The 13,662-nt window shown below is 42.7% G+C and overlaps 1 protein-coding gene across 5 annotated transcripts in view; it reads right to left on the reverse strand.

The window, feature by feature from the left end:
- The window catches only part of MRRF (mitochondrial ribosome recycling factor), a 58,038-nt gene that overhangs the window by 22,539 nt on the left and 21,837 nt on the right, over positions 1–13,662 (reverse strand). For all 5 annotated transcript variants that reach the window (XM_065928521.1, XM_065928522.1, XM_065928520.1 and 2 more), the window contains one exon: positions 13,188–13,279. In XM_065928521.1, the coding sequence (XP_065784593.1) occupies positions 13,188–13,279 (92 nt within the window). The remainder of the gene's footprint in view (positions 1–13,187; positions 13,280–13,662) is intronic.

Genomic DNA, 13,662 nt, shown 5'->3' on the forward strand with positions numbered 1-13,662 from the left:
GAGTGGACAACAGAGGGGCGGGGGAGAAGGAACCTGTCCTTTCAGGCGCAGCTTCTGCACAGGTGTTGATGGCGCTTTCTGCTCAGCGCATGCTCCGCTCGATTCCCGACTGCACTTTCTTATGTGTTTCAAACGGAACATCTGTGCAGGGAGGGAGCTCCCATTCCACACACTTGCGGTCTGAATAGTAGAAGGCGCTCCTAAAGAGCCACAGGCTGGGTGAGGAGAACGGGCGCATTCTATAACTGCACGGAGGCTCGCCAGGCCTGGAAGGGGAGACAAACAGTGGACTGGACGTCCACCAGTCGAATAAAGAAATGAGCGACCCTGCAGAGCAGCAATGCGAGCAGGCGGTGGGCACAAAAAGGGCCAGGGAAGCAGCTGCAGTTGCTCAAGTGTAGCTGATGGCTGCTCCCGCCCAAGTGAGGTCATTCAGGCGGTCTCTTCTGATTTTCTTTTCTTTCACCATCACTAAAGGTCTGTATGTGTGTGAGCTGTGTGAGAAAAGGGTATTAGCAATATGTCCAAGAATGTGCATGTGAGACACACTATCCCTGGTTCAAGATTCACAGAGCGATACAGCAGCTAGAGAGAGGGGCTGCAGAGCGAGGAGGAGGGAGGAGGGTCCTGGTCAGCAGCCCGGAAAGCAAGGCGATAGCGTGGCAAGAACAGGGCCATGGAGACAGACTCGATGTGAGCCATGACCCTGCTGCTTACTGATCTGTGACCCTGAGCAAGTTACGTAACTTTCTGATCCCCAGTTTCCTCATCTGTGTTACACCCATCTCAAGGTGGTGTTTCTGATGATGAACGCACAGAAACAATGAGATCACCATGAAAAGATGTACAGAAGGTTCTCTTGAGCTGAAAATAAATAAATAAGCAAGTTGTGGCACTGAAGATGGCAGAAACTTAATCTCACTCATGTAAACTAAATATGTGTGTGTGTGTGCACCTTTTAAAATCTGGTACGATATATATTAAACTTACCAACAAGTTACTTCAGGGAAGAATACTTGAGAAGCAATAAAAGAACTTTTTACTTTTCTTAGGATTTGAATCTTTACATTAACGTGTACTATTTTTATAATTAAAGAGATGAAAGTCATATATCTAATAAAAGTCTAGTATTCAGAACATATAAAGATTTCCTACACCTCAACATAAAAGTACAAACACAATTTAAAAATGAGCATAAGACCTGAATAGACGTTTTTCTAAAGATGTACAAATGACAAACAGGCACACAAAAAGATACTCAACATCACTAACATCAGGGAAATGCAAGTCAAAACTACAATGAGACATCACTTCCTACCCACTTAGATGGTAATAATAACAATGACAACAACAACAAGTACTGGCAAAGAGATGGAGCAATTAGAGTCCTTCAATATTACTGAGAAGAATGTGAAATGTGCAGTCCCTGTGGAAAAGTTTGGCAGATCGTCAAAAAGTTAAACAGTTATTACTTTAGCAATTGCTAAAGTTATGACTCTAGCAATTCCACTCATGTTTATACCCAAGAGAACTAAAAGCACGCTCACAGCAGCATTATTCATAATAGCCAAAAAGTGGAAACAACTCAAATATTCCTCAGCCTGTGAATGGAAAAATAACATGTGGCATATCCACTCAGTGGAATATTATTTGGCAATAAAAAAGAATGAAGCACTGATACGTGCTACAACAAGGATGAACCTTGAAAATATTATGCAAGTGAAAAAAGCCAGTCAGAAGAGACCACATACTGTGTGAATTCATTCATATGAAACATTCAGAATAGGGAAATCTATAGAGATAGACTAGTAGTTGCCTAGAGCAATCCTTATGAGGGTGATGTGGGATAAAGTAGGAAGTGATTAGGCTTAGGGTATCTTTGTGAGGTGATGAAAATGTCCTAAAATGAATGTGGTGAAGCTTGCGTAACTCTGACTATACTAAAAATCTCTGTAGTATACACTCTATGTGGGTGAATTAGACTGCAATAAAGCTGTTAAAAATGCTGCATGCCTACCTGGTTCTCATCACTGGACAGTACTTGTCTCCCAGGTGGAAGGCTCAGGGGCAGACAGCATGCCTTGGTCTCCTCAGCTGGGGGACAGCAGTACTGGCCCCCCCCATAACAGTTAATAGCCACCACACAGAAGAGGTCATGGGAACACTTAGTAACAGCAGTTAACTTGATAACAACGATTTTAAAAATTACATTTATTTCTCATTGAGTGGATTTCTTTCCTTTCTTCACTGGTATCAGACCTGCATCATGAGCTAAAGGCTCTCCTTGTCTACCTGCTCCTTCTCCCCTTTATCCTTCACAAGAGTTTCTCCCAATACCCCTCCAGAAAAGTAAATTTTGCTACTACCCCATTTTACAGATGAAGAAATTGAGATTCAACGAGTTGAAATAACTAGCCTACAGTCACACAACTCATTTTACTGATTCTCTTCTTTAAGTTGTTCTGACCTTGGCTCCTCCAGATATCAATTCCACTCTCCCTGGATACACAGCAGTTACTCCTATTAACTCAGCCTGGGGACCCTGCCTCCCTGCCTTATGACCTTGCTCTCCCTACAAAAACTTGGGAATCATCCATGAGAGACTGTATATCAGCATAAGCTGCAAAAAAAAAAAAAAAAAAAAAAACCAAACACTTCAGAAAGAAAATCCAGGCTAGGAGAACCACAACCCAGCGCTTTTAACTGTTACCTGGTGAAACTGCCTGGTCCAGTCGCAAGGAGAATTCTCCTCCATGCTGTCACCTTGGGATAAAGTCTGAGGGAGGAGCCTGGCCTAGGCATAAGGTCTATCACTGCTGTCAAGGTCAGGAGGAAAAGGAGAAGCCAACTGTGAGGACTTGGGAAGCAGTTCAGTGGGCAGGGGCTGTCAAGAAGAGTCAAAGCCCCTTGGCCTTTCTAGAAACACTAAGCAAGTCTCATACCACAGGCAGGACTAGTCATTGGATTTTCTTCTTTTGGATATACCTTCCAGGAGGTCTTGTTCACCATAATTCATATTCAAAGAACAAACCAAGTGCTCATTAACAATCAAACTACAGTGTTCCTGAGCAACTTAAATTTCAAGATAATTACAACATAATGATTCAACTCCTCCCACCCCTAAAAATGGAGGAAAAGACAGAAAAAAAAAAAAAGAACATGGGTCTGGGGGAGGGGGTTAGTGAGGAAGAAAGGGAAAGAGACAAAGACTAAAAGAGTAATCAGCAAACAGAAAGAAAGTATCGTTGGTTTTGCTCCCAAATAATCAGAAAAGAATGTTTTCAATAACTCCTTAACCAGGAGAATTAGATAATAACAAATAGTATAAGAAAAGGGAATTAAAGTTTATGACACATAATATTCCATATAATATCCCATTACTCTTTAAAAAATCATAGAAATGATGCCCGTTCTACAAATAAGGAGGCTGAAGCTTCCAACAATTAAATGACTTGCCCAAGATCACTACAGTGGGCACGCTTCAGGGGCACTGTCGGCCAATGGGAGAGAGTCTCCTTTAACGGGCAACCTTCGCCCAGGAACAGCCCATCAGTCCGGCAGAAGTCCTCAGAAATGCACTGCAGTGTCATCTTCTACGCAATCCTCCTTTTCTCCATTCTTCACCACTGGCAGACCTGCACCCTGTGTCTTTCACAGGATTCTGCCCATAAATTTCTCGCACATGTAATTCTGTCCTGGTGTCTGCTTTCAGAGGACCCAAGCAGATAAACCCAGAGAATGACAGAACAGGAACTCAAACCTACGTCTGTCTAAGCCCAAACCCCTTGTGCTTCTTTTCCGTTATACCCAGAGATTAACTGATCAATAAATCACGTTGCGAAATCCAGCGACTGATTCTCAGGCTTTCTCTTCCGAGATCCATCAGCAACATCCAGTGCAGCTGATGCGTCCTTCCTCGAAGACACTTCCTTTGGTTTCCAGGATCCCACACTCTTCCAGAATTCTCTGGTCACTTATTCTGTCTCTTTGGCTGGTTCCTCCTCACCATCTTGACCCACAAACCTTGATGTGGACTGTCCAGGGCTGTTTCCAAACACTTCTCTTCACTATCTACATTTATTCTCTAAAATAATCTCATTTAATCTCATGGCTTCTTCTACATGTTCATGCCTCCCAGATTTCTCTCTCGAGCCACACCCATTGTCTGAACTCTCAACTTACATACCTAACATCCTACTTGACCTCTCCACTTGGATGTCTATTAGTATCGCAAACTAAACACAGGATAAAACCTCGTCTTCTGTCACACCCAGTCTGTCCTCCCACATCTGCCCTATCTCAGTAAACGGCAACTCTGTCCTTCCAGTTGCTCAGGTCAAAAACCTTGAAGTCATCTTTGAGTCCTTTCTTCCAAATTTACAACCAAGCTGTCAACAAATCCTGGTAGCTTTTCCTTAAAATATACCCAGAAACCAACCACTTCTAACCAATCCCACTGCCATACTAGTCCAGGAACCACACCGGGATTACTACAATAGCTCCCAACTGGTCCCTGCTTTCACCCTCACCTTGAGACAGTGTAATTCTCAAAATGGCAGCCAGAACGATCCTTTCAAAACCTAAGTCAGATCATGTCCCTCCCTAGCTCAAAACCCTCCAATGACTTCCCATTTCACTCCAAACAGAAACCAAAATCTTTATAAGGGTCTACAAGAACTATGATGGCTAATTTTATTTATTTATTTTAATTTTTATTGGGGTATAGTTGATTTACAATGCTCTTATTAGTTTCAGGTATACAGCAGATGGTTAATTTTTTGCACCACAGTGGTCCCAGATAGTTGGTCAAACATTATGCTGGGTGTTTCTCTGAGAATGTCCTGGACGAGTGGAACATTCAAATCTTTAGACTGAGTAAAGCTGACTACCCTTCCTAATGTGGGTGGGCCTTACTCAGTCACTTGAAGACCTGCAAAAAACAAAAATAACACAGAATTCCCCTAAATAAGAAGGAATTCCTTCTGCCCAACTGCCTTCCAACTGCAACAACGGTTTTTTCCCCCGCCTTTGACTCACACTGAAACGTCAGCACTTCCTGGGTCTCCAGCCCCTGGGCCTTCAGACTGGGAACCACACTGTCAGCTCTCCGGAGCCTCTGTCTCCCAAGACTGCAGATAATCGCATGGGCCAATTCTTTATAATAAGTCTCTTTATATATATACCCTTTGGTTCTGCTTCTCTGGAGAACACTGACTAGTCTGGCCTCCCCACTTCACTCTGGTCTCAGCTCCGTCCCCTCCCGTGTTCTGCTACCACCACTGAGCACTCTTACTATCTTACGCCCACCTCAAGGTCTTTGCACTTGCTGCTTCCTCTGCCTTAGTGCTGAATATAAGCATAGTCTGCTCGCTCATGTCCTCAGTTCTCTGCTAAATTATCACCTTTCCCCTGAAGCCTTCAGTGAATACACCACTTAAAACTGCACCAGCCCACTACCACCATCTATAATGTCCTTTATTGCTTTTCATTGCTTTATTTTTCTCCACAGAAAGAAAAATGTGGCCAGCTGACACACACATTGTATGTGTGTGTTACTGTCCATTTTCTCAGTGAAAAGTGAAAGTCACTCAATTGTGTCCAACTCTTTGCAACCATGGACTATACATTCCATGGAATTCTCCAGGCCAGACTACTGGAGTGGGTAGCCTTTCCCTTCTCCAGGAGATCTTCCCAACCCTGGGACAGAACCCAATAGAGGTTCCACAAAGGCAGAGGTTGTGTCTGGCTTGCTCACTGCTGTAAACCTTCATGTCTAGAACTATGCCTGACACATAGTAGGTGCTCAATAAATATCTGCTGAATAAATTTATAAATATCCTATAAGTTTCATATTTCAGCATAACGATTTTATATGATCACAAGGGCAGTTAAGAGGTCACCTGGTGCCAGAGGAGGATAGGGACTGACTCGCAAAGGGGCACTGGGAACTTTCAGGATGACTGAGCTGGTCTATAGGTTGACTAAGATAGTGGTTACAGGGACACATACATTTGTCAAAATTCATTATCATGTACACTTGAAATGGGTCCATTTTTTTGTATGAAAGATATACCTCAACATAGTTGACTAAAAAAAAAAAAAATCCCCAAATTGTTTATATTCCAGACTGCCTCCACACCAAAAAGTGGTGTACAAATTCACTTTTAGATTATGCATCCTGGTTTGAGCTCTGGCAATTATGCTCCACATGGTGTGGGCTGGTATATAATTAAACTTTAAAATACTAATTGCTGCCCCTTATTACAAAAAGAAAAAGTGCTCTCAGAGGTCCACAGATGTTAAGAATAGACTTTGAAATCAAGCAGACCCGTATTTAAATCCTGCACAGCTCTATCTTTATTAGCTAGATGAACTTGAACAAGTTATTCAACCTCTCTTGGGCTTATTTAGCTCATGTACCAAAAAAATAGGAAATAACAGAATGACCTAAATAATGTAGTATAAGGTCTAGAATATAGTCTGCACTCAGTTAAGCAGTCACTTTGCTTAGTATCATTATCACCAAGCAGTGAGACAGGAGAGCCACTGAAATATCAATGGGGTTTCCTAAGAGACTGACGTCAAGTTCCGGTCTGTGGACCACTGGAGGGGTCACTCAGGTGTGTTGCAGATGTTCGCCTGGCCCTGAAGCGCCCATGTCTCCAGGAAGCTCAGCAATATGCAGCACACTAGTGCAAATAAGCACTGTGACAATCAAGGAGCAAAACCTACACCAAGGCGCCGCACATTCTGGTCACATCTCCCCCAGTTACGGCCCCCCATCCACCACTGCCCACCTCTAGCAGAAGAACAGGAAGATCCTTAGAAGATCATTACAACACTGCTAGCAAAAAGGAAAACAATTTAAACAACCAAGATATTCAACAAGTGGCAACTATTTAGTGCTATAGATAACCGGCAAACACTATGCAACCCTTAAAAAGAGTAAGAAAGAACTCTCACCAGGGAGCACTGGCACATTCAGTTAAAAAAGCAAAGTGCAGAAGAGTGTGTATAACATAATCCCATGTCATCACAAGAAAAATGGAGAAGGAGATTTAGACATGTGTCTGAAGTTGCATAGGAAAAATCTGGAACAAGGTGCTAAAAGTTGTGCTCTATGTGAGGGGAGTAGGGGGGAGAATGGATACATGTATATGTATGGCTGAGTCCCTGAAACTATCAAAACACTGTTTTTTTTATTATTAATTTATTTATTTTTACTTGGAGGGTAACTGCCTTACAATACTGTGTTGGTTTCTGCCATATATCAAAATGAATTAGCCATAGGTTTACATATGCTCCCTCCCTCTTGAACCCCCCTCCCAGCTCCCACCCCATCTCATCCCTCCAGGTTGTCACAGAGCACCAGGCTTGAGCTCCCTGCATCATACAGCAGATTCCCACTGGCTATCTATTCTACATGTGGTAGTACACATGTGTCAAGGCTCCTCTCTCAGTGCATCCCACCCTCTCCCCTCGCTGTGGCCACAGGCTGCTCTCTACGTCGGCATCTCCACCGCTGCCCTGCAAACGGGCTCATCAGCACCATCTTTCTAGATTCTATCACAACACTGTTGATTGGCTATACTCCAAAACAAAATTTACAAATAGAAGTGGTCCCCTATGGAGAATAGAATGGAAGTGTTTTAATTTTCTATTTAATCCTACTTAAAGTAAAACCAATGCAGAAACTGACAAGAAATAATAAAAGAGGAGGACAGTCCAGGAAGGAGGCAGCTTCACCGGGGAATGAGTCGACCCCAGGTACTTTAATCTCTTCGGTGAATTCATGATTCCTAACAGTTTTATTTAAAGTCAGAGATGAACTCAGTGCTCTCAAAGCAAAACAGCTTCATTCTACTTTGTGTGGTTTTCTCATCAATATTTGGTAGAATAACTAGTAAGAGAGTGTTTGTTAGTTTGGGGGCATAAAGAAGATGTGAATGGGCTAGGGGCCTGACCAAAACAAACTCCTGCTCAAAACTTTTCAGGGTCCCTGATTAAGAAACGAAAAACTGACACACCAAAACAAGCTGCTACCAGGAGGCAAGAACAGGGGAAAAGGCAGTAAGCCAGTCTTGAGTTCCATCCTAGGCAGCCCTATGACAGTGGGCACTGATTCCTGGGAGTTTCGGGTCTCCTATCAGGCCGGAGTGGTATTATGAGAATGCAGGGAGAAACCCTGAGGCATTCAGCACAGAATCTCCAGGCATTAAACCTGTAGGGCAGGTGGTTAATAAATAGGACCCAGAACTTGATGACATAAATAACAAAAAGAGAAGAAACTACTTCAGCGAATCTTGATTAACAGGAATGTTCAAAGAATCCATCCAGTTGATTGACTTCTCTAAATGCAAGAAAACCGGCCAGAGAAGAAAACAAAAGCCATATACATTGTCAGTGGGGACGGATGTAACACAGAGCCTGTGAGGCCCAAGGTCACCTTACTGAAGACAGCCAGGAGGAAAACTTGTACACAGTCACACACAGCTGCATTTGCAGAGGCCATAAAAAGAAAGCTTGGTGACAGGAACCACCCAGGCTCCAAGTCTGACCTGTTATTGCTTTAGGATTTATCTTCTGCCTTCTTCCCAAAAGGATCAGAGGCAGATTGTAGGAAGAGTCAGGTACTCAGCAGACTCATTTAAATAAGAATATGAGAATCAGAGGAGTGTGTAGAGGGTGAGGTACCAGCTGAGATCCGTTGCAACTGAAAATAAAACTTCGCTCTGGGCATCCAGACTGAAGGCAGAAAAGCAAACCGGTAGACTGTTATTAGGGGAAGAATCAGATTCAACTGGGAAGGTACATTTTTACAGAATTAAACTTGAAACGTTATCATCAGAAACCGATCCTGGAACTTCATGCATTTGATTACCTCCCACCCCCCAGACTCCTAAAATAAGCTTTAGAGTGCTGTTTTCCTCCTCACAGGTTTGCTGTGTGACCTGGAGCCAATGCCTCACCTCTGAGTATCTCAGGTTCCCCATCCTTTAAAGGGAGGGATGCGCCTGTCTATTTACGAAAAGGAATGAAGGAACCTTTGTCAGCATTAACTGAGCGCTTACTAAACCTCAAAAGCCTTGCGTACATTATCTCACTGAAATCTCCCAATAACTATAAAAGGCAAGCCCTATAAATACGTTACAGATGAGCTCTCTGAGATTCAGAGAGGTAGAGACAGCTGATACTGTCACAAAGTTAAAAAGTAGAAGAATCAGAACTCCATTCCAGGTTTTCATGTTACCAAGGTGCAAATTTAACTGTTAGACTTTTGCACTTCTTTTGTGTATCTCAAGCACCTAACAGGTTCCTAGCATATAGTAGGTAATCAGCATTCTTGTTCCCTTCCTCACTCCTTCCTTTTCTCCTGAAGTAAAATCATGTATGTAAGGAAAATTGTATGTCTACTGAAATATTATTAGTATCTTATATTTATAGAGCTGCTTTTCCTCTAAGGAGATCACACTACTTAATTTGTTTTCTCTACTAATTTCACCAAAGACCTAGCTATCATTATGTATTATGTCATTTATTTTACAAATGAGGAATTAGAAGGCAACAATCTGCTAGGGTGATGTGCCCAGAGTCATATGGAAGTCACTGCCAAAACCAAATAAAAACCTTGGTCCTCTTTACATCTAAATCAGCCTTTATCCTCTCACATGACACAACTTCCATAATAAAGAACAGATCATTCATTTTTTATCTGGAAAACTACCAAACGAATAATTCAGTAAGGGGCCCCATGACCTTACCACCTTGTCAAAGGGAAGAAAGTATATAAAAAATGAGGTTTGCAGGAGCAGACGGTTTTGGTCCGTCAACTTTCTCTTGGATTACACCCATTAACCAACATAAAATACTGCAAAATATAATGTAACAGATCCCTATGTCTTTGGAAATTCAAGTTAAACTCACTGATTTTTCAAAACTTATATACAATGCACAAGGGCAGCCATTAACTCAAGTGGGGCTGCAGAGGTGCACTTGATGTCAGTGAGTTCTTTGAAAGAAACACATGATCCACAATTGGGCCACTCTAGAAGAATCCAAGTCAGCGACGAGCACTTAGGGGTATCAATTCACAGCATCACAGCATTCTGGAGCTCCAGAAGGGACCTGGCAGACCACTGAGAACAACGCCTTCATCTTGTACATGAAGAACCCAAGGCTCGGGGTGGGGGGATAAGTGGCTTTGCCAAGATTTCACAGACATGAGAGCAAGAATGAAAAAATTAAGCTGCTGACTATATCCATCCCACTTGCGAGTCGTGCTTCTGATGGCCATGAGTACACCTAGCACTTTCCAGAATTACCCACCTATACACTGAGCGCAGAAGAAAGAGCCTGAAATATGGTAACAGAAAAACTCAGAATTCAAATTCTGACCATGTGATCTTGAGGAAGTCCCTTAATTTCTCTGAATTTTAATTTTGCTCATCTATAACTGTAGGTAATAGTAAACTCCACAAGTAAGCTGCTGTAAAATAAACAAGGGGCCTGCACAGCCCTGAGTTACACAAAGGCCAACATTAGGTCCACATACAACCCGAACACCCAGCACAGAGGCTGGCACATAACACATTTGTAGGAAATCTGCTAAGCAAATCAATGAACTAACCAAGCAAACAAGTACCGGACTTGAACTCGGGTCTGTTTGCTTCTTATATAGCTCCCAATTCATATGATTTCAAAGCAGAGTGTTACTTCTGACTTACAGAGGCCATTTTCTGGCAAAAAAGCAGGGAAAAAAAGGTCTGCAGGGAACTTCTTGGACTCTTCAATGTTGGTATTAATTCCTAATGCTAGCATGGGTATATCATGAGGCTCTAGAATCAACTAAACCTGAGCTTCAGCATAGGCTGTGTGACCTCAAAGACACACACATTCTCTGAGCCTGAATTTCCACACCTGGGAAAAAAATCTACTTTACAGAGGTTGTGTGACAAATGCAGCAATCTATATAAAGGAATACAGAATGATGTGTGGCACATGATGACAAGTTCACATTCCACTTCCCTTCTAGTTATTGGGAAGCTTCATTCATTCATTTCACTTAGATACCTGCTCTGCTGTCACTTCCTTCTTGAACCTTCCTACCTACAAATAAAAGCCACAACACTCACTATCCCCTTAGTCTGCTTATTTTTCTTCATAGTTCTTACCATCCCCCGACATAATGTATTTGTTTGTTTACTGTGCCTGTTGTTGTTGTTCAGACACTAAATTGTGTCAGACTTCGTGATCCCACGGACTGCAACGCACCAGGCTTCCCTGTCCTCCACCATCTCCTGAAGTGTGCTCAAACTCATGTCCACTAAGTCAGTGATGCTATCCAACCATCTCATCTTCTAATGCCCCTTGCTCTTCCTGCCCTCAGTCTTTCCCAGCATCAGGAACTCTTTTCCAGTGAGTTGGCTCTTCCCACTGGGTGGCCAAGGTATTGGAGCTTCAGCTTCAGCATCAGTCCTTCCAATGAATATTCAGGGCTGATTTCCTTTAGGATTGACTGGATGGATCTCCTTGCAGTCCAATGGACTCTCAAGAGTCTTCTTCAGCACCACAATTCAAAACCATCCATTCTATGAGGCTCAGCCATCTTTATGGTCCAATTCTCATATCCACAGAGGACTACTGGAAAAACCATAGTTTTGACTATACAGACCTTTGCTGGCAAAGTGATATCTCTGCTATTTAATACATTGTTCAGGTTTGCCATAGCTTTCCTTCCAAGGAGCATGTGTCTTTTAAAATCATGACTGCAGTGACCATCCACAGTGATTCTGGAGCCCAAAAAAATAAAATCTGTCACTGGTCAAACCCAGGTCTCCTGCATTGTAGGCAGATTCTTTACCATCTGAGTCACAGGTTTCTTTACTGTGCCTACTTGACTATAAAATAAGCCCCAGGAGGGTGGGGACTTTCTCTTGTTGGTGCTATTTACTGTTCTATCTCAACAAACAGGAAACAGCCTGGCATGTAGTTAGGGCTTAATAAATATTTGTTGAGTGACTGAATGAATTCAACATTTACTTGGAGCTTGCTGGGCTTCCCAAGTGGCACTAGTCGTAAAGAACCCACCTGCCAAAGCAGGAGATGTAAGAGACGTGGGTTCAATCCCTGGGTGAGGAAGATCCCCTGGAGGAGGGCATGGCAACCCACTCTAGTATTCTTGTCTCAAGAATCCCATGGACAGAGGAGCCTGGTGGCTATGGTCCATAGAGTCGCAGAGTCGGACACAACTGAAGCAACTTCGCACACACCAAGTCCTGGAATTAGACTATTGCAGTGGCCTCCCAACGATACTCTCTGGGTCCACTCTGTCCCCCTACATTTCATCTGTTAATCAGCAGCCAGAGAGCTCGTAAAAAGTCAACATCAGATCACTCCTCTACTGAAGGGCCTCCAATGGCTACCCACTATAATGACAGCACAGCTCATGCTACTCATCAGGGCCTATAATGCGTAGAGTATGGGCCTCTCACCAATCCAACCCCCACACCACCACTGAGACACAATGGCTTTCTCTTCATCAAATATGCCGAGGTCTTATTATTTCTTTTCTTTTTCAATTGCAAAATAAACATACACTTTACGCCTTTGAAACTCTTAAGTTCTATATATTTACGTAACTAACAATATTCTGTTCTTTCTTATACCTAAAATTCTTCAACAAGTGAGGACTAGTGGGAAAATGACTCTTCCAGAAATCTGGGTTACAGATTACAAGTGTCGAGGTCCTTTCAGACTCAAGGCCTTTGGACTGTCTGTTCCCTCTGCCTGGAAAGCTCTTCCCCTAGGCTGCCTTGTCCTCATCATTCAACTGTCAGCAGAAATGTGACCTCCTTGTGAAGCTGTCCCTGCCACCATCACTCTCAGCAAGTCACTCTCTATTGGAACACACTGTCCTTTCTTTCCTCACAGCATTTCATCATCTGGAATGACTTTATTTATGAGTCCTATATTCCCATAGGAATGTAAAATACATGAGGACAAGAACTTTGTCAGGTCTACTGCTACACCTGAATCAATAAACTGGATCCCAAAAGATGCTGGAGCCGGCCAAGATGAGAGATATAGGTAAAGTACGCCATCAGACTAACAGTATCATGGAGTGTTGGTTTTCTTCCAAAGAGAGCTGCCCCATTACATCAAAATATGTGAACGTCAGCCAGACTTACTTGGGAATGGGTACCCGAATTAGCGTCCCCTCCACTTCTGGGTTCAGATTCATTCCACTTTCTCTTATAGCCTTGATAGCTGCAGCTGTACACTGAAAACCAGATCAAAAGGTAAACAGAATTAGTAAATAATTATTACCAGATGCAAGCCCTCTGTCGATAACTGGCAACCCATCTTGGCAGAACATGGAAACATTTAGTTCTGTTACCAGTAAGATCAGGAAGTTACATTGGTGTAGAGTGCTTTGATCAAGCTGAATAGCAAACTATGTCCACTCCTGGTACCAGTGTATTGCAGGAGGGAAAAAAAAAAAGCATAGAGGAAAAAATAAAAAGAAAACAGCTCTGCTTCTTTGAAAAGATTTCAATGGTTTGAGGCAACGCAGATCAAAACCACAATAAATCCTCAAGGGAGGGGGGCTGGTCTGTGCAAAGGTTGGTGTAAAGACAGCTGAAAGATTTTATACATTAAAAA

This window comes from Muntiacus reevesi, chromosome 3 (genome assembly GCF_963930625.1).
Source record: "Muntiacus reevesi chromosome 3, mMunRee1.1, whole genome shotgun sequence".
Classification (NCBI taxonomy): Eukaryota; Metazoa; Chordata; class Mammalia; order Artiodactyla; family Cervidae; genus Muntiacus; species Muntiacus reevesi.